We start from the raw sequence: 24,020 nt of genomic DNA on the forward strand, positions 1-24,020 counted from the left end.
CCCAGAAGGCTGACAGTATTGCCACGTTGTATGGCAATACTAATTCTCTGGCCTAAATATAGGCCAGCATTAAAAAAATATGCAATCCTAAATAGAAGTTGAGAACCGAAACACCTAGTTTTCGAACCAACAAATAAGAAACTAACACGATTAATACCCCCTCATTGTGTACTACGCTCTATACCTACAGTACAAGAAGTTTACCGTTCAAGCTTGTAAAAACACTTGGCAAGAGCAAATATTCGACGAAGGATAGCGGTCAAATGTTACGTGAATGACCCTTTACTTTTAAACCGAATTCCAAAAGAAGTATCGATAGCAGTGATTTACTTTTCTGTTTTAGGTTTTTTTAATAACAATAATAAAGCGGCTGAGTGTAAGGCCGTATGTTCCTACATTTTTTTATTGAGTAAGAATACAATAGGGAACTTAACCTAACTTATCCTAAGAACTATACAAATCATGCCCACGTGGAATAGTGACAAGAATACTTGCTGCATTTTCACTGATTTTGCAAAAAATGAGCCAGTCTTTGTGTCACCACAACAACTGTCCTGCGTTTGATTCTTATACTCTAGACTTCTCCTTATAGAAGAAGGAACGGCCCTTCTTGCTTAGGCCCACGAAAAAAGCTTAGCTTGACTTAGCTTACAAAGCTCTTTGAGGCGAAGGTGTGTAGCACCAGTAATGTCGTCGGAAGTCCTTTATTCTGTTGAGAATGATTATGATGATGTTGATGGTGACGATTATGATTATGATTATAATGATGATGATAAGTATACTGCAGCCTTTCTTGATGAGTAAGAAATTAGAAATGAAGGTAGAAAACGCATGTCAATTCATAACTTTTTTATTTTAGATCATGTATGGTTCGTTCGTTCTAAGCTTATTATTCTAATTTATTTTTTTTAACATAAAAACAAGGTAATTATAATTATTATTAGGTGTGAAATGACTAGTGATTTATACCCTCATTTTTAATTTGTTTGTTGGTAAACATTAATCATCAAGAAAGACTGTAGTTAGTAGTAGTAGTAGTAGTAGACAATTCCGTTAATTTTGTCAACGACATAAAATCGATAATGCTAAATCCTAAATGCGTCGACACTTGCGGGTACCCTCATACTATCAGAAAAGTCGTAAATACTAAACAACAAACACATTGCGTAGATGTTAATATACGTATCTACAAATAGGTATTTTACTTTTCCAAACCACTTTCTCCCCGTAAAATTTTGAAAGGAAAATTTTGCAATAGACAATGCAATGGTGAAACCTAAAATGGATACTTTCATGGTAATCTTTAAATAGGAAATTGGTTTTGTCACATCGTAACATCATGTTTGTTTTACGCGATTGCATTTTGGATTTGTAGCTTTAGTTCACACTAGCAGACGCCCACGAGTTCGTCCGCGTAAAATTTAGTTTTTCACAAATCCCTCTAGAACCATGGATTTTTTCGGAATGAAAAGTAGCCAATGTGTTAATCCAGAGTAAAATCTATTTTCATTCCAAATTTCAGCTTCAGTAGTTACGGCGTTAAAGAGTAACAAACATCCAAACATCCATACAGTCTAGCTAGGCTAGTCCTATCTTATTTAAACTGGCTCAGGTCTGACCTGGCGGCTAGTGTCCATCTTACCAGAAATTTAGCGTTCCGGTACAACTTTTTAATAACCAACATTAGAGTGAATACCTACGAGTATGTTATCTTATTGTATATATTTATTTGCCTCGTCTAAAAACCTGTGCACACCCACTATCTTAAAAAATATTTATTTTGGATGTAATGATAATTTCTTTCATCAATTAGATTCAAATTCAAAAAAATTGAATTAAAATAATGAAACTCACCAAAAAGGTTGCTTCTTCCAAATAAAATATTTCCGTCTCTCCATTTCGCGAGAACACTAACTTTAAATTTTCTATTAAGTAACTCAAATTGGTCCATTTCATAATCCACAGTCTATTGAACTTAGTACAAAATTAATATGTGTATGCAGTACGTCAATATAAATCAACACGATCATTTTTATCTCTTTTTCTCACGTAACTCCTCGATTGATCACACTCTTCATTTGTGTTGTTGCAAATAGCTCAAGTTATTAAAAATCTGAAACAAATTGTTAAAATTATTAAATTGCACGTAATTAAGTGTATAATTATGATTTTTAATCAAGTAAAACATTAACTTTATAAGTAAGACACTAAAGGGACTGTAATATTTAAGGCGTTATAGAGAGTTGTCGTTAAACCATATAGAAGAAAAATGTATGAGCAATACTTTTTCGTCAATGCACAGTGATTTTATTTTACTATCCATGTTTACAATTTGAAAGTATGTGAGCAACTAAGAATATGATAACGTATTAGGTCCAGGACTTCTACTTATTAGTCATGGTCAACAACAGTCTACACATGCAAACCCAATTTCTAAATAAAAAAACTAATTTCTTAGAAAGTTTAATTTTTGCATGAAGCCGACAATCGAGTTTATTACGGGCTAGGTTAGTAAAACGACAAAAAAACGTACACTGCTGCGCGGTTTTCACTATCGTGAAAATAAAATAGAGACGTGATAGCCCAGTGGATATGACTCTGCCTCCAATTCCGAAGGGTGTGGGTTGGAATCCTGTCAGGGGCATGCACCTCCAACTTTTCAGTTGTGTGCATTTTAAGAAATTAAATATCATGGTGTCTCAAACGGTGAAGGAAAACATCGTGAGGAAACCTGAAAGCTAGAGAATTTTTTAATTCTCTGCGTGTGTGAAGTCTGCCAATCCGCATTGGGCCAGCGTGGTAGACTATAGGCCTAATCCCTCTCATTCTGAGAGGAGACTCGAGCTCAGCAGTGAGCCGTATATAGGTTAATAAAAAATAAAATTTGTCGTTATTGGGAGTGTTGTAATGCTGTTTATAGTAAATCATTATAAAATCTATCATTGTATAAGTTAAACTAATCAAAGCCACAATAGTCCTTAGCGTAGACAGTGCATTTTGCATCTATGCAGAGCATGAGACTGATTATGATGGTGAATGACGATATAATATCTCTAAGGTGTCAACTAAATGTTATTCATACACAGCGTGCCTGCAACATTATCTGCCAGTCAACAGCTAGTGTAAATATTCGTGTAACGTACGAGTATGCGTTACCAAAGTGTTGCGACACGCACTGGGCCAGTGTGCTGCACTGGATAACTTATCTTGAACATCACGGAATGATGCGATAGCGAAAAGCGGATGTGTGATTTGACTGCTTTATAGTTTGCATCAAGTAAGATTGCCTCTGTGAGGCTTAGTATCATCAAGCATTTTAACGGGAAAGAGGTTTCAGAGCATACGAGCAATACTTAATGTGCACTATTTACCAACAAACAAATTAAAAATGAGAATATAAATATTCTAGTAATTTTACACCTAATAATAATTATAATTGACATGATTAAATTAATGAAAATTTGATTAATAAGCTTTGAACAATTATTTTTTTTATTCTTTACAAGTTAGCCCTTGACTACAATCTCACCTGATGGTAAGTGATGATGCAGTCTAAGATGGAAGCGGGCTAACTTGTTAGGAGGAGGATGAAAATCCCCACACTCCTTTCGGTTTCTACACGTCATCGTACCGGAACGCTAAATCGCTTGGCGGTACGTCTTTGTCGATAGGGTGGTAACTAGCCACGGCCGAAGCCTCCCACCAGCCCGACCTGGACCGATTAAGAAAACCTCAATCAGCCCAGCCGGGGATCGAACCCAGCACCTCCGTCTTGTAAAATCCACCGCGCATACCACTGCGCCACGGAGGCCGTCGTAAATATTATTATAGTCGTTATAATTTTGTACATAATATATTTTGAATAACATTTTATAAAAGAAACAATACATAATTAAAAATAAATAAGTTATGAAATTACATGCGTTTTCTACCTTCTTTTCTTATTTGTTTGTTGGCAAACAGTGCACATCGAGTAGAGCTTTTTTCTTAAGGAAAAGAGATTTCACAGCTTATATAGCGGGCTTATAGTGTGATTAACTTTATCTAGTAAGTTTTAACTGAACGAAGATTGAAGATTTCATTGTTGACATGAAATCTATATCATCGTTCAGTTAAAACTAGCTACAAAGTCGGTTGGAGTGAAAATTATCTCAATCAAATAGATAAAGTCAGTAAAAAATCCCTCGCTAAGTTGTAGGCTCTTCTCGGACCAAAGCATTTTTGGTTTGGCTCCCTCTTAACTTTAATTTTAAGTTTTTGACTTTACTTATCACCATATTATTATCATAACATCATTACATACCACGCCTACTTGAACTAAATTAAAATTAATCTGTGAAAACCGCAAGAATATTCGTTAAGTATATACCTACCTTGATTAAATATAGCGATTATCGCTATATTAGCAACTATTTTTAAAAAAAGAAACAATATTTAATAATAATTTTAATATTAATTTTTAATAATAATTTTAATATCACTGTTGAGCACGAGTCGTCTTTTAGAATGAGAGGGGTTAGAGCAATAGTCCTTCACGCTAGCCTAATGCGGATTGGCAGACTTCACACACTTAGAGAGATTTTAATATTAATTTTTAATAATAATTTTATTTTTAAACACAAAATAATTAATTTGTGTTTTCTGCATAATAAATACCTAATAATGTGTTTCTTTAACCTACAAAATAAAACAGTAATCGACAATATTAGGAAAAAACATACCTTTTATACTTTCTACATTAAATTTATCACTACACCTATGTTAAAACATGTAAATACACACTTTTAATGAATTATATTAGCTAATTCAAATTCTTATCCAAGTTTGTACAACTGTATACATTAAGTTCGTACGGAATAACTTAGTACTTCCCGATTGTTCAAAGGGCCCCGTCTTATGGCAAACGGCCGTATAGCAAAGGTGCTTTTACACGACTGGACTTCGTCGCTCCCATGCTCCATGAGGATGGATTCCATACAATCAACCATAAGTGAATTCCAGACTGTATTGTGTATGAATTTGCCCCCAATCAACAAATATTGTTCTTATAAAACTGCCAAATTCACGAGCGTATCTTTAATTATTTATTTTTTACTTAAATAGGATTGATTTTTGATGATTTTCTTAATGACAAATAAATATAAATCTATATCTATACTAATATATAAAGCTGAAGAGTTTGTTTGTTTGATTGATTGAACGCGCTAATCAGCAACTACTGGTCCGATTTGAAAACTTCTTTCAGTGTTAGATAGCCCATTTATCGAGGAAGGCTATAGGCTATATATTAACCCTGTTTTCTTACGGGAACGGGAACCACGCGGGTAAAACCGCGCAGCGTCAGCTAGTAGTTCAATATTCTACCATACTGTTATAGATAGGTTAACTAACGTTCCGTATCAAAGTATATAGTAAGTTTTATCTTATACAGAATATGTATTCTGTGGATTTATTCAATAGCTACAAATATAAGTACATATTGCTGTTTATGGTTAGACGAGTTTGTTGTAAAAAAAAAACTGACGAACGACAATTCGAACATGCAATTAAAATCTGAAGTGTTATATACTAGATACTTACAGTACAAGAAGAAGAAGAAAAAGTAACGAAACATAAAAAATAAGTTTCAAAAGTAAAACTTCGAGTATTTTAAGTTGAACATTATATAAAAGTCGATAACGTGGTATTCAAAAAGTAAATATAACCTTCTTTTTCGAGTAGTGCTCTGGAATGCAACGGAGAATGCCTTCTAACCGCGTCAAATTTGCATATTGTCACGATAAATCAGAGGTAAACACTTGATTCAATCATAGTGCAGCCGTGAATTCTTAAGTGGCATTAAAGTTAATTCAACTTCATGTAAATTTCTACGACGGTTGGCTATAAATTTATAGGCTTAGAACTTCTCCGGTTTATTAGTTAATGCACCTACATAGAGTAAAAGTTTTCGTAATTTTCAATCAATTTGAAAGAAAGAAAGAAAAAATATTTATTATAAAAACACTATTGTAGTGCCTGATACCCAGACCACTCAGGCAAGTCAAAAACCAAAATTAGTTGTCTAAGCATCAGGCACAACCTTGAAAAAGGATCCAGCTCAGCACTGTGCTGCATGTACCAAGCAAATATTAGACATACAGCGCTGATTTTTAGCTGATTACCTTGAACCAGGCTTGAATTTGGTGTTTACAGTTACTTAGTTCAAAGATCTGATGGATTCTGGGATCCTAAGGTGTTGGAATGGAAACCAAGCACAGAAAAGCGCAGTGTTGACCAACACTGTGATTCTACGATATCACAGGGAGTCATTGGATGCTGGCAACAAGGACCGTGACGTTTCGAAGCCATATAAAAGGCCATGTCTTGCAGTAGACGTCCATCGGCTGATTGGATGATGATGATGAGTTACAAGTATGCGAATAAAGGAGAATGTCGAAGTCCCAATAGGTCTTGTGTAAAAGCCATTTTTATTTTAAGTTAACCTTCTCTCTGTCTTTCGTCGGTTGAAAAGTGCACTCATTTTCGATCTATCGCTCATATGGCTGGATGCTACCAAGTTGTAGAGGGCTCCCCATGTTTAGGAAAAATAAATGAAGAAAACCGCATGGAAATCTGTTGAGTTTATTGCAAATAGACAGACGAAAGCGGGTCAGGACTTTGTTTTATTATTATGTAAATATTATTTATATATATTATGTGATAGTCGATAAAATAATGTTTTTAAAAATATTACCTACTTTAACATATTTCGTTAGTTTATGATTGGCGTAATTTACAAGCAAATTTCCCTGACGCCAGTTTAAACATGGGTACATATCAAACTTAATAGGTATATTTTACGACTCGTCATAACAAATTGCTGACCAATAGCCAACCAACGGGTCCTGCAAATCACGCAAGTACCTATTACATGAGAAATGAATCATTGAGGACCGTAAAAATCGCATTCGTCATTCAATTGGTCATCAAACGATAACTGTCGATTGCAATCATGTGCCATTGATACGAAATTTAGTGTTTGACTAGTGGACTAACAGCCTGTAGTGACCAGACCTAACTCTTTTACATGAGTAGAAAGTTTGTCAGGTTTTTTTATGCTTGCGCTTGGCTACCAATAGGCCTTACGGAAAGCATTAATGCAGTCTTAGTTGGAGCGTGCTTACCTAGAATATGACTATTCACTCTTGCTTTGAAGGTGTTGCAAATTTTTACTGTACGACTTAGAAATATGGATGCAAATACTTTCATACGAGTTGCCTGAATATCCAAGATTGATGCCACAATTAGCGACGTTGCTCTTCTACAATAAATAAGTACGGCAACTATAGAGTTCGGACCGTAGTAGATATCACGAAAATTCTCCAGAATTTCAAGACAATCAGCTTCGTGGTAATCCTTCGCTAAATAACCTTGAAGTCAAATGATTAACATTCAGTGGTAACACAAGTTTTAATCTATCTAGACTTCACTAACTCTCAATATCAGAAAACTTTACCTTTAAAATTTAAATTTTTTAAGGCACAATTTTGCTCCAGAAATCTAGCCCTATGGTGGAAAATGTATATAAATGCATCTACGAGTAGGTATAACGTCGGCAACTACAAGAGAAATTTTCCTTTAGGATTCATAAATCAAACACTACTTTTCAAATAGTTCTCTTTAACGATTTCCTTTTAAAAACACCATTAACTAAATACATTTGGGTCACGAAATTCCCGAATCGCGTTACCGTGCCATACTTTCACCAGCTCTCTAGGTGGTCTAAAGCTATTTTACTGCTTTGGTAAAGTTGTTTGATACACTTTTTATAGTTCATTGATATCCCATTTTATTCCATTAAGTATATTAGGTAATAAAGTAAATAACCTTTTATTTACTTTATTACCTAAGTTTTTTTAATTGGGTAATTGTAGTACCTATCAATTTTGTAGGTGGGTGTAAAATACGCATGTCTAGGGTCTACTGTCTATAATATTTTATTAAAACTTAATCAAACTAAAGTGTGTGTATAAGTGTGTATGTTAGTTCCTCCTTTGAACTGCGGCTACTGAAGCGATTTGGTTGAAATTTGGAATGGGAATAGATTTTACTCTGGATTAACACATAAGCTACTTTTCATCTCAGAAAAATCCATGTTTTCTGCAGGATTTGTGAAAAACTGAATTCCACGCGGACATTCGCGTCCGCTAGTTTAAAATAACTTAGAAAATATGTCAAACTGTGATTTTATCAGCTGTTTCTCGTATTGGAATTTTCTTTAAACAACGTTCGAAGTTTTTTTTGGTTAGGTTAGGTTAGGTTAGGTTAGGTTAATGTATAACTAATATTTATTTATTTAATTTACTTTTGCGTTTAATAAAGAAATATATAAATAAATATTTAAATAATAAAGTGTATTTTCATATATTGTTACTGGTAAATTCCATCACCGTTGCCGTAGCTTTAAAACAATTTGAAGAAAGCATGAATGGAACAACACAAAACATGCAAATAGATCTGAATATCGAGCCCTCCATATGGGGTCAGAGGTAAGTGCCCTAACAGACGTCTGCTAAACATGATAATAAGGCCTAACTTGCCCATGCTACTGATACGGAATTTGTTTGGATATACAGTTATGGGCTATCATCGACTGTGTCGTGGCATTTCTAAAAAAATAATTATTGTTTTAAGGCCTATTATTACCCGCAGTTATCCTCCTGTAAAAACTTTATTTTATATATCTGGACGTTTTTAGGTAGGTACTCTATGTTCTTTTCTGTACCCTGATAACGTGAATGCAAAAAATCATGAGGTTCTGTTGAATACTTAATTAATGTGAAAAAGTACAATTAGTAAACAAATTCACATCATTACACGCACACATAAATAAATTGAAGTCTCTGGCATTGATTTCAAAATGACTGTGTTACACAGATACTTACAAATGTCCTCTTAAGGCAAAGATTTTATAATAGAGGTAATAATTATGTCACTAGCTCGTCAAAACTGAGGCGAACAAAAGCGGCTAATTGTCTTAATTTCATTGAGTCGTTTAGTAAACAACGAAAGTTATTTAAATAAATAATACCTAAATATTGTCTACGATGTCAAATTATGAGTTCAGGATCTGTAAACATTTTTAATGTGTTTTAATAGTAGAGTTATTCACAAAATCGTGCACGAGTAGCTAAATTCAGATCACTTTTTGCGGTGATTTCTAGGCAAGTGACATGATAAAATGTGAGTGTCTTAAGGGAAATGAAATGGAGGACACAGATACATGGACAACAGAGCGCATTCTATAGTATTTTTGTCATTATTACCAACATATTTCTCATAGTACAGCCAGTAAGAGACTTGTGACATAATGCCTTAGAAACCACATATCAAACGCAAGTGCCTAAGTAGCCAAATTCAGATCACTTTTTGCGTTGATTTTGTAGGCAACTGACATGTCTTTATTATATAAAATACAATCAAATAGAGGTCATAGAAGCATAGACAACAGAGCGCATTCGACGAACATAGTACTTTTGTGATAATTACCAAGATATTTCTCATAGTTACAGCCAGTAAGAGACTTGTGACATAATGCCTTAGAAACCACATATCAAACGCAAGTGCCTGAGTAGCCAAATTCAGATCACTTTTTGCGTTGTTTTGTAGGCAAGTGACATGTCTATAGTATACAAAATAAAATCAAATAGAGGACATAGAAGCATAGACAACAGAGCGCATTCGACGAGTATAATACTTTTGTGATAATTACCAAGATATTTCTCATAGTTACAGCCAGTAAGAGACTTGTGACATAATGCCTTAGAAACCACATATCAGACGCAAGTGCCTGAAGCGATTGACACGCTCTGCCCGCGGTTTAGGTGAAATGTAACCGCAAGTGAGCGTGAACCAGCGTTGCAATTTTGTCATGAGTGTATTGGATTGCAAAGGGCCACTTTCTAGCTGGGTGGTTCAAGCTACTTTGCTAATTAGCAACGATTCTAAGTTATTTCTCATCCATGCGGTTCACTGGTTAGAACTTCATTTATAACGTCCATGGATATCTTAATCATCATTATCATTAACGGCATAGGCCAGACTTCCTTATGGTAGGCGTCCACAGAACCGCATCGTGCGATCTGTCAGTGGACGCACTTGTGTTGACTTTTTATACAAAGAATACTAAAATCCGTTTGATGAGACGCGTCCGACACGAACGATCTGTGGACACCTCCTTTTTAAGATAGGATATATGGAACTTGGACCCAAAACCACTTTTGAAATGTCAAGTCTACCCAACACGTTAATCTAGTGAGGGTTGGCAGAAGAAGATGATAATTTTTTTATTCTTTACAAGTTAGCCCTTGACTACAATCTCAACAGACCTCGACCAATTAAAAAAATCTGCGGAAGGCTTCGACCGTATCTAGTTACCACCTACAGGCAAAGGCGTACCGCCAAGCGATTTAGCGTACTGGTACGATGACATGTAGAAGCCGAAAGGGGTGTGCATTTTCATCGTCCTCCTAACAAATTAGCCTTCAATCTTAGATGCATCATCATTTACATCCGGTGAGATTGTAGTCAAGGGCTAACTTGTAGAGAATAGAAAAAACCTATACCTCCAACGTTTCAAAAAACTAGAGTGTTGTAGTTGCGTAAAAATAAATGAATGCCTCACATCGCTTAGTGTTTCTATTTAAAATATATTATAAAAGATTAGTATGGATAATCACATATTAAGATAACTTATCGAGCCAGGAATATGCACATCTTAGACCCTTATTATAAACCGGACATATCCAATATCTTTAGCGTTGCACTTTCCTCAAGGAGGCACCGTGTTCAGTTATTAATACTGTATTACTGAAACACCCATTTGCTGTTGCTAATATCAGATAGTTTATACGGCAATCAGCTTAATAAGGATCTTGTTTGTGCTTAATAACCATTATGATTGGATGGAAATTTTACTAGTAATTTTGTGTTATGGAAGAAATCGTTGATTTTCATAGAGTGAATTTGTGAAGGTAATTGCTTTTTGTTATAATTTTGTTTTTATAGAAAAGGAAATAGTAGTCTGAGACGAATATGACGTCTGGTGGCTCAACTTGTTTCCGTAAAGAGTTGAGAGTTAGAGAGGGGTACCGATCGGTTGGCTGAAACGACAGTTTACATTGTACAGTTTGAATTGTTACTTGAATCTTTCTGATAGGGCTAACCTGCAGTACTACTATGGTTATTTCTAAATTTCAACCTCTATTTCATAATCATCATCATCATCATGAGCCGATGGACGTCCGCTGCTGGACATAGGCCTTTGTACAGACTTCCAAACGGTTCACGGTATCGGGCCGCCAGAATGTACCGGCTCCCAACTCGGCAACCCACTTAATATCCTCGGTCCAGGGGGGTCGGTAAATGGACTTTTAGGCAAGATTTGAATTTTAGGTAAATTATTATAAATGAAACGGGATTCTTCCTACAATGCACTGCTCAGTCAAGTCACCGAACAATTCAGAACACGAATTGGTCATCATTGACAATTACTTTTTTAAAATAAATAGGTATGTTACTGAAAAGGGTTATAAATTCCTGTTCATCAAGTCAGACACTGAAGAATGTCTGATGAAATACTCATATTATCACTCCATAAAAATGTTGTCAACCTGTCAATCTGAACGTGACAATTACTTCAATTATTATCAAAATAGCGCGTGTATACCAATTTAAGATAGGGTTGCCTCATTTCTCCCTCTGTCGGACGTTTGTTTTATTAACCCGCTTTTACGAGTATTAGCTTCACTTGTAACTAAGTTTGTATGTAAGAAAATCTTGGAATCTTAATTTGACTCACTTCCCGGTCTTCTATTAGGATAAGATTTTGCACACGCTCTGAGTTCTGATGATAATACATGATTGGCTAAGAAACATCATTACAAATCCAATATGGCGGCCTCCTCAAGATGATGGACTGGCTGATTGAAACGCACCCCTATGATATGAGTATCAAATGAACGGGTTTGAGCGTGTTTTTTAGTTTTTTAAACTAAACAGCGACAGCGACCATTGACAGCGCTCTCACCTGATGTTAAGTGTCGGTTTCTGCGCGGCATCGCACCGGAACGCTAAATTGTTTGGCGGTACATCTACCGTTTAGTAACTAGCCATAGCCAATGCATACCACCACACCGGACTTGAACCAATTTAAAAAATAAAAATCCTAAGCTGACCCAACATGGTCGAACCCTGGACCTCTCTGTTGAAAACCACAGCACTACCAACTTTACCAAAGAGGTCGTCTTTGAAAACATTACAGAAATTAAATGCATTTTACAACTATTTATGTTCATGTAAATACTTTACACAAAATACAAATTTACATTATTTTGAAAATATTTAGATTCAACTTGAATTAGTCTGAATTACTGTGATATGAGTAATATAATAATCCTACAGGCGAGGATCGAACCAATGACCGGTAAATCGAGTTAAAACGATGTTTTAAGCTTCAATCCCGTAGAAGATTAACCCTTATAATAACTATTTTCTAAGACGAATACGTACGTTCGGAACCTTAAAAATGGATGTGGAAAATAGATGCTTACCCACAGCGCCGGCCCGAAGTGAATTTTAGAATGGAGCGAGATCCGATTATGGCGCCTCTCCTATTTGCTCCAGGCTCCTAATAATAATTATATGTGCCAATTGTGAGTCCAAAGTAAGTATGGAACGCGAAGATCTCGACCATACTCTGCAGTGACCAATTGAAAATTTAGGCGCAACACCATTTACGATCGACTAGGATTTTAAAAGTAGGTAATAGAATATCAATAACTTCTAAAATCATACTCCCGGACACCAGATGGCGAAGTGATGGCCCGCGCACTCAAAATAAAGACAATTGAAATAAAAGATTTTTTTTACGGGCTTATTTTTACAGATTGACGGGTTGGCCCTGCTTAGCCATCGCATATCATTTACACATAATTAAAATAATATCAATTCGGTAACCTTAAAAACGGGCAACTATAAAAGAGGCAACCCTATTTCAAGGACACAAACAGAAGAAAATAAATTGTTAGCGAATGTTAAACATGAGGCTACTTGATAGTTGATAGGTCAAGCGTCGACGATCGACCAGTATTGGACATAATTATATAACAGTGGACACCCGTACACGGGGTCAATGACACACCGCACCAGCCAATAGAAACTTGTTATAAAACTACACATACAATTATTATATTACCTAGGTACTTATTAATCATTGTGGAATTTTTATACCGTGGCGTATAATGTTGGTATGCTGCGATTTATTTTTGTAATGTCACTTTGAAGATTCGATCTAATGGAATTTTTGTACAATATAATAATATTTTATGACCTAAGACACGGGTCAATTACAATTAACATATTCCCTGGAAGAATGCAATTACGCAAAAAATGGAATAAAATAAACCATAACGTCATCTCTTACATCTTCATATTTGCATTTGTTAGCCATCTGATAATTTATTTGAAGATATTACTTATTCAATAGTACTTATTACAATTTGCATATGACAAAGTCACTAAGAACTCTTACGCGTTTTAATTGGCTATAATAACATAAAGCACATCGGCCTTTTTTAAACGCATGTTTTACCTTCATCCGTTTTCATGCCACTGCCCAAAGTTTTACTGGCATATCTATGTACATTTATGTGTACGTATTTTACGTTTTCGCGGTAAAATTGCTAATCTGATTTAGATAAATAGGAACTTAAATCAGAACGTTGGCTACTTTTTAACGCGCATAATTACTGTTAGTTATTAGAAGTAAGTACAATGGTTTCTTTTGTTAAAGCGAATCGTCTCAACCAATCCACACCCCTTTCTGTTTACACGACATCGTATCAGAACGCTTAATCGCTTGGCGGTACGTGTAACTACGCCGGTAGGGTGGTAACTAGCCACGGTCCAAGCCTCCCAGCTAGAAACGTCGTGGCCAAGTCGCGGCGGTCGCCATTTTGCATTTGCTAAAGTAAAGTATAAAGTAAAGCTTATAGTATAATACTAAAAGGTTTATTTGGCATCTGTGCCAACAGCGACACCGGGCCAGATGAGTTGGTGACTCCATAGCTGTCGACGATGTCATGCCTCAAAGTCGCCTTAAATAGACTTGGTCACCTTCTTTTAACTTGGGGGCGTCCGGACTGATTCACTCAGGTTATGGTTACCCCCTCCCGAATGGCCCTCTAAGCCGAGTTCCGAGTCTCATAAGAGACGCCCTTAGAGAGACGTTCCGTCCTCTATCTTTATTTCAGCCTTCGGGTCTCATCAGGCGATGGTTCTAAGTATGCGCGCCATAACCCCCGGTGTCGCCGTAGTGGTTCCACATGGAGCCATCGGCACTAAGTCAACCCGAAAAAACTTCTTCTAAAATACTTACGCGTCGCCAAAATTCAATATGAACGATTTTCAGTTATTTTGGCAAAACTACTAAAATATACATAATATTGGTAATCGAGATAGTATATGATTCGATTGAATTGAAATAAGTAAGCTTATCTTGTGTTACTTAGTTTAAAGTCAAAAAATTCAACATTTCACCATTGGAATTTAAGTGGAATTCCGTGAAAAATTAAAGCGTTAAAGTTGACGACGTTATTTCGATTCATTCACCACTATTCTCGGCATTTTGACGTAACCATCATAAATATTCTTCTACCACGCTTCCCCGGTGGTATCATAAATAGCTGGCATATCTAAAAAGCACTCAAAACACTATTCTTTTAACAATGTTAATGTAATATGGATCAGATTTTATTGAACCCATTTTTTCATTTCACTAAGATCTGGAACACATTAGCGACCTGTTAATGCGTCTTTTGTTTTTCTGAATATATCTTAAAAAACAAGTAAAAATTAATGTTAAATACGAAATAAAACAAAAACGAAATAAAACTATAGCTTGGCAAATTCGTTGATGGCACTCTCATGATATGCGGGCGACGGGGGGAAGAAAGTCGTGCGCGCGGGGCATCGCTATCCCCCTCGAATTTGTCAAGCTATAACAGTTTATCACAAAATAAAAAATATTTAGAGCTGCATATTTTTTTTTTGTATTTCTGTTGTTTCTATTTGGGCTGTATGTAGCTCGTCATCATTATCAAAAGCTCTCATTTTTTTACAATTTTTACCAATAAATAATAAAATAAGACATTGTAAGGTAATAGAGAGTCATCACTATTACCGGCCTTTTTACATTCGTTTCATACCCAGTCACATTTCGGATGTCATCGCTCCACCGTTTCAACTTATCGTCTTTAATACAACATCTATTGGTTTTCTTTAAAACATATTGTCGTGCGACAAACCTCTAGTGCAATCGACTCCGAACTAAGTATATTTGATGTTCACAAAACACAAGTTAAGTTATTTAGGTAAGTAATGTTCTAAGCGGGAACGAAGACATCTTTAATAGGTAACTTTACTTAGCATTATTTATAGAATGGTTTCCTTTACAAGTTAAAATGGTCTGCTAATTTATAGTAAGCGTTCAAACAATGATATAATGCTTCACTAAATTGCTTTTAAACGTTTTCTCACGTACTAGATATTTGTACCGACGCATTAAATCTCGTCTTGGACTCTTTATAATTCCAATACAGTTGTCAAACCAGTATTTGTGCCAAATGAACGACCTACGAGAATAATAAATGAAAATTTTTAAGGCTTAAACGATTTAGTAACTTTAGATAAATGTGAACGTGAACGAACGAAGTCTGCCAATCCGCATTGGGTTAGTGGATGGACTAATTGGACTAACTCCTCTCTGAGAGGAGACTCGCGCTCAACAGTGAGACGAATATGGGTTGCTGATGATGATGATGATAATGAAGATGATGAGATGAAAAATCGAAATTCAAAATTTGGATACCTGGCATGCCTGAGAATTTTATTCATTCATTGTCTAGAAAAACGAAATTTTACCATGTTGCATTTACTTACTAGTTGTTAACTTATTATATTATTGTTTGTTGTCATTATTTATTACTATCGATTCGTGAAACTCAATGTAAGCTTTCAACCCCTATTGCACCCCGTTCTACTTATATTTTAGCATGTATTCTAAATAATAAATAGTCCACTAATCATTTTACAAAAATAGAACTCAAAAAAGAACGATTTATATTGAAAATACTTCAACCCCTTGTTTACTTTTAGGCGTAGAATTTTGAAAAACCTTAAACTACAAATATAACTTGAAAAGTTAAGGACTTTCCATACAAACTTTCAACCCCTATTTCATCTCCTCCTAATTTTACTTTCGCAACTTAAATAAAAGTATTCTAAAACCTTCTTCGTATTATGGTGTCAAATCTTGCCAAGTTTCATTTGAATTCTTTTAGTAGTTTCAGTAGGTCAACAAAACCATGGCTTATAGGCAGAGTAACAGACAAAAAATAAATAATCCCCATATTCTCACGGGGACGGGAATTAAACGGGTGAAACGGAGAGGCATCGGCTAGTTAACATATAAATTGAGTGCCAATAATGTCACATTCGGTTGTGTCCATACGTTTCATCCCATTATATTCTGATGATGTTCCGTACCATTTAACAACTGTTAATATGAGGAAATTACACGCTCTCTCCAAATAATGGTGTACCAACCAATAACATGCAGTTTGTTCAATCTGCGTAATTCACTATCATTGACCATTATTAATAGCCCAATTCAACATTTAAATTGGCGGTTAATTGATCAGATAACTATACTGTTGGGCTATACTGATATTATAAAGAGGATTGTGAGTTTGTCAGGTTGTTTTTTTATTCTTTTCAAATTAGCCCTTGACTACAATCTCACTTGATGGTAAGTGATGATGCAATCTAAGATAGAAGCAGGCTAACTTGTTAGGAGGAGGATGAAAATGCACACCCCTTTCGGTTTCTACACGACGTCGTACATTCAACATCATCGTTCATGTGAATAGATGCGCCGATTTCCAATCTATACTTTTTGACGGCCTCCGTGGCGCAGTGGTGTGCGCGGTGAATTTACAAACGGACCTGGGTTCGATCCCCGGCTGGGCTGACTGAGATTTTCTTAATTGGCCCAGGGCTGGCTGGTGGGAGGCTTCGGCCGTGGCTAGTTACCACCCTACCGACAAAAAAGAGATTTAGCGTTCCGGTACGATGTCGTGTAGAAACCGAAAGGAGTGTGGATTTCATGCTACTCCTAACAAGTTAGCCCGCTTTCATCTTAGATTGCATCATCACTTACCATCAGGTGAGACTGTAGTCAAGGGTTAACTTGTAGAGAAAAAAAAAATTACTAATATTATAAAGCTGAAGAGTCTGTTGGTTTGGTTGAACGCGCTAATCTCAGGAACTACTATCCGATTTGAATTTTTTTTCAGTGTTAGATAGACCATTTATCGAGAAAGGCTATATTATATTATCACGCTAAGACCAATAGGGGCGGAGCACCAATGAAGAATGTTTCAAGATCAGAAGATTTTTTCCTATTGAGAGTTTACGCTGTGTGCGCTGCATAAACGGTTAAAGTTTCTCAAAAATCATGTATGACAAAGAATTGTTCCCCTTAAAAAGTTTTAAAAAAAGTCCGCGACAGTTCGTGCGGGATATGTGAAAAACGAAGAGCCGATGGACGTTGGGATCCCAAAGTGGAATGGTGACCCCGCACTAGTAAGCGCAGTGTTGGTCGACCCCCCATCAGGTGGACTGACGATATCAAGCGAGTCGCAGGGATTCGCTGGATGCAGTATCGTGATGTTTGGAAGACCCTACAAAAGGCCTATGTCCTGCAGTGGACGTCCATCGGCTGATGGACGATGGTGATGATGTGAAAAACTGAAATCCACGCGGACGAAGTCGCGGGCATCCGCTAGTTTCCAATAAATTATAATTAAGGATCAAACGAACTTACCTGGAAGTGAAGTTCGATCATAATTATATGATCAGCTTCACTCGACCCGATTTTATATTAACATATTGTAGTATACTCCTATGCTACAGCCAATGACACATTTTTTTAAAGTTAATAGGAATTTTTCAAAATATCACCATGGCAACCCAAACATCACCCCCGCGCGGCCATAGGTCGCCATCTTCATTTAGTTTAGAGTTAGGGATATTGACTAGTTCACATAATGGGTAGGGAAGTAAATAAATATTTGCTACATATGGGAGGGTGCTTATTTATAAATCGGGTCGAGTGAAGCTGATCATATAATTATGATCGAACTTCACTTCCAGGTAAGTTCGTTTGATCCTTAATTATATTTCTCAGCTTCACTCGACCCGATTTTATATTAACATATTGTAGGATGTTCAGAGTAAATAAAAGTTATGTGAACTACATATGTAGAATTTTAATTCTTAATCATTTCCGTTAGGATAACATGAGTATAACAATCAGAGTATATTATGAACCATTCATATTATTGTTGTTATATAATATAGACAACGCAAATTGTTTATGATCGGATATAACTTCTCGATTATAAATTTTTTGCAAAGACTGAGGATGTCAGAGTCCATCCCGCTGTCTTCCTAATTATATCAAAATTAACCCCAAGTTTATTAGCTGCTGAAATGATCGCATGTCGAGTACCTACTATGTGCAGAGAATATTGACGTATCTTCACCACTGTTTTGAATTGTGTTTTTTATCCAATGGCTAAGCCTTTGGGATAAAATATTCTGATGATGATTTTTGATACTATGAAACAAGCAGTCTTAATTTTTTGTGCGTAATAATCTAGTTTTTTGTGTATACGATTTCATATCTTTAGCGGGACAAATTTCAGGTTTTTCATTGAAAAAACGGTAGTTTTAATAAAGGTTGAAATTATTTTATATTTGAAGTTTTTATCAAATCTGGAATTTTTATAATTATTTTAATATTCTCAAATATTTTAATGTTAGTTAATTAAATAAGAGCTAAAGTTTGTACTCGAAGTGCGGTGACCAAGGTTAGCAAAGTAGAAGACTTCTTTTTTTTTTTTTTTTTTTAAGTGTTCCCAGGCCAAAAATCAGATAAATAATTAAGCACGATGCTGGGATGATGGGCCAGGTCAGATTATACCTAGGACCTTTGTGGTCTTAATCTGAAAACACCTTTTATAAACCGTTTCATTCTGTCATTAATTTTTTGATTGAAAACCTATGAACAACAATAAAGCTGATTTGTAACTATTAACTGTGCCATATTTGGTACAATTTTGAAATGTTAATGGAATAGAAGGATCTAAATAATTATATTGTTTTTTTTTTTTTTTTTTACAATAATCCAGCCATTCCTTAAAAACACCCATCGTTGATACGTGTTAATAGTTAAAGAAGCTCACATAATCTCGACTGAATTAGGTAACATTGATTTGTTTAATAAAGCTTGCCAGAATATGTCACGGCAACCAGGATAACCCTAGAAGAAATTTCAAATAAACTAATACGTGGACCAAAATAAATAGGATCTTTTACTGTAATTTTTTTTTTTTTTTTTTTAAGGATAGGTTACCACGCTTGAGTTGGCCAATAGGGCACAAATACTTTGCCTTCTGCTTTATCGCATATTATTTTTTGTAACACTTTCAAAATAAAGGAGAACGGAGGGAATGCATAAAATGATAAATGAAACCAGCCCATGCATTGAGAACGTTTTTCGAGAAATGTAACGAGAAGTGGCACATACATTACATCAAGCAAAGAGGTCTATCTCTGATTTACCGAAAATATAAACTATTTTTAAAAGAAACATAAGAAACGTATTCACAAAGTTCCTATGTCCCTATGCCTTATAGAATAGGCTTCAAGATTATCTTTAGCATACAAGGGAAACTATTATAGTATACGAGGCAATCACTGTTATATTTCTTGTTTCACACTACTGCCATCTTGCCATCTCTCTAGCAATTTCATTCAGATGTATGATATAGCAGGAACATTATCAATTCGCAGTAATACTTCGTTACTATTTAAGCTTTTTAGCACACTTTCAGACCAAAGCAAGCTACTTTCATTTCAAGATTGATAGTATTTACACTTATTCTGATTAATGTATTTTATTAATGATTCTTTAATCTCTTTTTTTTTTCAATAGGTAACTTTATAGTTATTTCTATCGCATCGAACATAAAACCTAAAAAATTACAAGTTGTGAGTTGTAAGTCCCAAGTCTTTCTAATGATTTAGAAAAAAAAAAATAGGCATGCTTCATATATCAATTTTTGCCATATAATAGTTGTGTGTAATAAGCTTGGAGATATTTCTATAATCCTCCATTTTAAAAATGTGATAACAAATCTATTTATGCAAAAGTAATCTTTTATCGCCATTTGGTTTCGGAACTAAAAATATGTTTAAAATAAATTCGCCATTAATGTGTGCGTGCATCTAGATTTTGCATTAATATATAACAGACATTAGATTGACAGATTTATATAGATATAGATGTAGCAATTATATCTAACAGACATTAGATTGATTATCAAAGTCTGAAGTATTATTCCGAATACGAATTGGAAATGAAGTAAAAGGAATTTCATATCCATGTAACCACGATGAAATGATGGGATCATCTGTAATATCACTCCAACATTTAATATAGCGCTGCAATCTAACTAAATAATTTTAGAGGTACTGTCTCGGGTACTTGTAAGTTCTCGGTGCTGGCTGGTCGGATATCCCCCGCTGTTGAGAGCTGTTCAGCGCTACACGATGACCCTGGCTGCGGCGAGGCTTCTCTGTTTCAGACTTCAGCCCCGTTTTCCAAGGCAGGGTTTTCGAGATTAATCGATTATTATTAGGATTATTATTACTTCTTAAGAAATCTGAAAAACAAACATCTTCAATATTTTTGTGTGATTTTCCTTAGCTAGTGATAATTCAATAGCTTGATTAATAGCCGCAACGGCGTTTCTGTTTAGTCATTAGTGATGAATCCCTCTTGACCATTGCCTGCCTTAACCACAGGGTTAAGGACGGGCGCGACCAACAAATCGCAATTTTCGGGTATTCAATATTCTTGGAGTATCTTATCTTTAACCTCCTTTTGTAGCCCCTTACTAAGTATTTCAAGCCATCATGATGGTCTTTAGGTCTTTATGGATAGCCTTCCCAAATTTGTTGTCTACAATACAATCACCCAATAGAGCGAGCATCTCTTCATCGATCTCTGGCTCCTGGGACTCTGCCGGTGCATCACTTGAGACTAGCACGATCGCAGTGGCTGGTGTCGGGCTCCGGGCGCAAGATTGATTACCCGCTGAGCTTGGGCTCGGAGTACTGTTCGAGGTGGTCAAATAGGGATCGCTGAAAGATTTGTGGTAGAAGCCACAGGCATATTCTGCATGCTAGGGTTTGATTTATATTCGTCAGGCTTGTCAAGGAGTGAAGCCATATAAGCGATTAAAACCGAAATGTTTATCAATGCCATACCATTATCAGTTTTTTTTTTTTTTTTTTGTGGTAACAAGAAGTATAAGAATGCCTAATAAGTGTTTTTTACGTGACCAGCATTTTTTAGCCCAGATGGCGTCCCGCACTAATTTACATTATAAAAATGTAACAATAATCGTAAATATGATCTTTGAGAATGGACTTAGCCCCAGTTGGGCTAAGTGAAAAAAAAGGTTTTGCGACAGGGATAGCCCAGTTGGCGTCCCGCATCACTAATTTACATTGTAAAAATGTAACAAGAATCATAAATATGATCTTTGAGAATGGACTTAGCCCCAGTTGGGCTAAGTGAAAAAAGGTTTTGCGACAGGGATAGCCCAGTTGGCGTCCCGCATCACTAATTTACATTATAAAAATGTAACAAGAATCATAAATTAATATGATCTTTGAGAATAGACCTAGCCCCAGTTGGGCTAAGTAAAAAAAAGATTTTGCGACAGGGATAGCCCAGTTGGCGTCCCGCATCACTAATTTACATTGTAAAAATGTAACAAGAATCATAAATATGATCTTTGAGAATGGACTTAACCCCAATTGGACTAAGTGAAAAAAGATTTTGCGACAGGGATAGCCCAGTTGGCGTCCCGCATCACTAATTTACATTATAAAAATGTAACAAGAATCATAAATTAATATGATCTTTGAGAATGGACCTAGCCCCAGTTGGGCTAAGTGAAAAAAGGTTTTGCGACAGGGATAGCCCAGTTGGCGTCCCGCATCACTAATTTACATTGTAAAAATGTAACAAGAATCATAAATATGATCTTTGAGAATGGACTTAACCCCAGTTGGGCTAAGTGAAAAAAGGTTATGCGACAGGGATAGCCCAGTTGGCGTCCCGCATCACTAATTTACATTATAAAAATGTAACAAGAATCATAAATTAATATGATCTTTGAGAATGGACCTAGCCCCAGTTGGGCTAAGTGAAAAAAGGTTTTGTGACAGGGATAGCCCAGTTGGCGTCCCGCATCACTAAATGTCATCATATTACGTATGAAATTAAATTATGATAGCAAATTGTTTTCTTACAAGAAAATGTGGGTATATTATATTATACAAGATGTTGAACTGACCTGACGACTTACTCCCTGAATAATGATGTTTTTCTTCTAACATCACCGCCCCTGAAGATACGGTTCGACGCCGCGTTGACCTATCGAGTCTTGCCTCGATTTTCCGTAATTTTTTCCTAATATCTGCATATTTTTCATTACTTTTACGTTTACGTTTGCCTTTTGGCATGACTAACTAAATAATTTTATTTAAATTTTATAAATTCTAAGATTTCCACGATTAAAATTATTTTTATTTGAATTAGCGTGTCTAGGCTTTGAACACAGAAACACAGAATGAAGATGGCGACCTATGGCCGCGCGGGGGTGATGTTTGGGTTGCCATGGTGATATTTTGAAAAATTCCTATTAACTTTAAAAAACTGTGTCATTGGCTGTAGCATAGGAGTATACTACAATATGTTAATATAAAATCGGGTCGAGTGAAGCTGAGAAATATAATAATATTCCGACACCCGACAAGGTGAGAACGGAGTATTTAAGTCACGCGCCCGACTTATGAGTTATTAATAATTGTGTGTAAAAAGTGTATAAGAGATTAAACAGATCCTCTTTATTGCATATACCTACTCTATAAATAGTGATCGTATAATTTATAACAATAACAAGAACCCAACTGGACTGAACAGAAAAGGAATTCGACCTAAATTACAGAGCAAGGGATTTATTTTTATACTAGCGGACGCCCGCGACTTCGTCCGCGTGAAAGTCGTTGTAAACTTTCAACTACCCCTATCCTACCCTACCCTACCCCTACCCTACCCCTACTCTACCCCTACCCTACCCCTACCCTACCCCTACCCTACCCCTACCCTACTCATTAAGGCTGCACTTCTTTATTTATTCCTCCCACCGCGATTCGCGTCGATTGCGGCAACCGTTACACAAAAATAATCCTCAAAGCATGAATTAGTAGGTATTCACGCGCGATGGCTTGGCGTATTTCATGTATAACTTTGGTGTTTCTTTACCGATTTTTATGATTCTTTTTTTATTGAATAGGTAATAATGTTATCTTTCTTTTTAGGGAATGAGTAATGAGTGTTATAAACATAAGAGAAGACAAATATAATTAGAAAGCTCCGAACTGCTAAGCTATCGGGAGTTACACGTGTTATTGTGAGTCAACCATAAAAGATAGACATATATATGCTGTAGTGTTTTTATAGATAATTTTAAGGAAAACATTTTCGTCATATATGATTTCTATGTAGCTTTAACCATTAAGGCTGTACACGCGACGTAAGCTTAAAAAATTGAGTAACTTCTCCCGTTTTCTCAACATTTTTCTTCACTGCTCTGCTCCTATTGATCGTAGCGTAATGAAAAGTATACTTTAACCTGCCCAGGAGTATGTTAAAGAATTTTACCAAGTTTCGTTAAAATCCGTCCAGTAGTTTTTGTTTCTATAAAGAACATACAGACAGACAGACAAAAATTTTACTGATTGCATTTTTGGCATCAGTATCGATTACTAATCACCCCCTG

The 24,020-nt window shown here is 35.7% G+C and overlaps 1 protein-coding gene across 1 annotated transcript in view; it reads right to left on the minus strand.

The window, feature by feature from the left end:
• The window catches only part of LOC112045150 (thrombospondin type-1 domain-containing protein 4), a 107,806-nt gene that overhangs the window by 72,711 nt on the left and 11,075 nt on the right, over positions 1–24,020 (minus strand). Inside the window, exon 2 of the mRNA XM_052887916.1 lies at positions 1,855–2,113. Coding sequence (XP_052743876.1) covers positions 1,855–1,898 — 44 coding nt within the window. The 5' untranslated portion in view covers positions 1,899–2,113. The remainder of the gene's footprint in view (positions 1–1,854; positions 2,114–24,020) is intronic.

The sequence above is a fragment of the Bicyclus anynana genome, chromosome 20 (assembly GCF_947172395.1).
Source record: "Bicyclus anynana chromosome 20, ilBicAnyn1.1, whole genome shotgun sequence".
Lineage (NCBI taxonomy): Eukaryota > Metazoa > Arthropoda > Insecta > Lepidoptera > Nymphalidae > Bicyclus > Bicyclus anynana.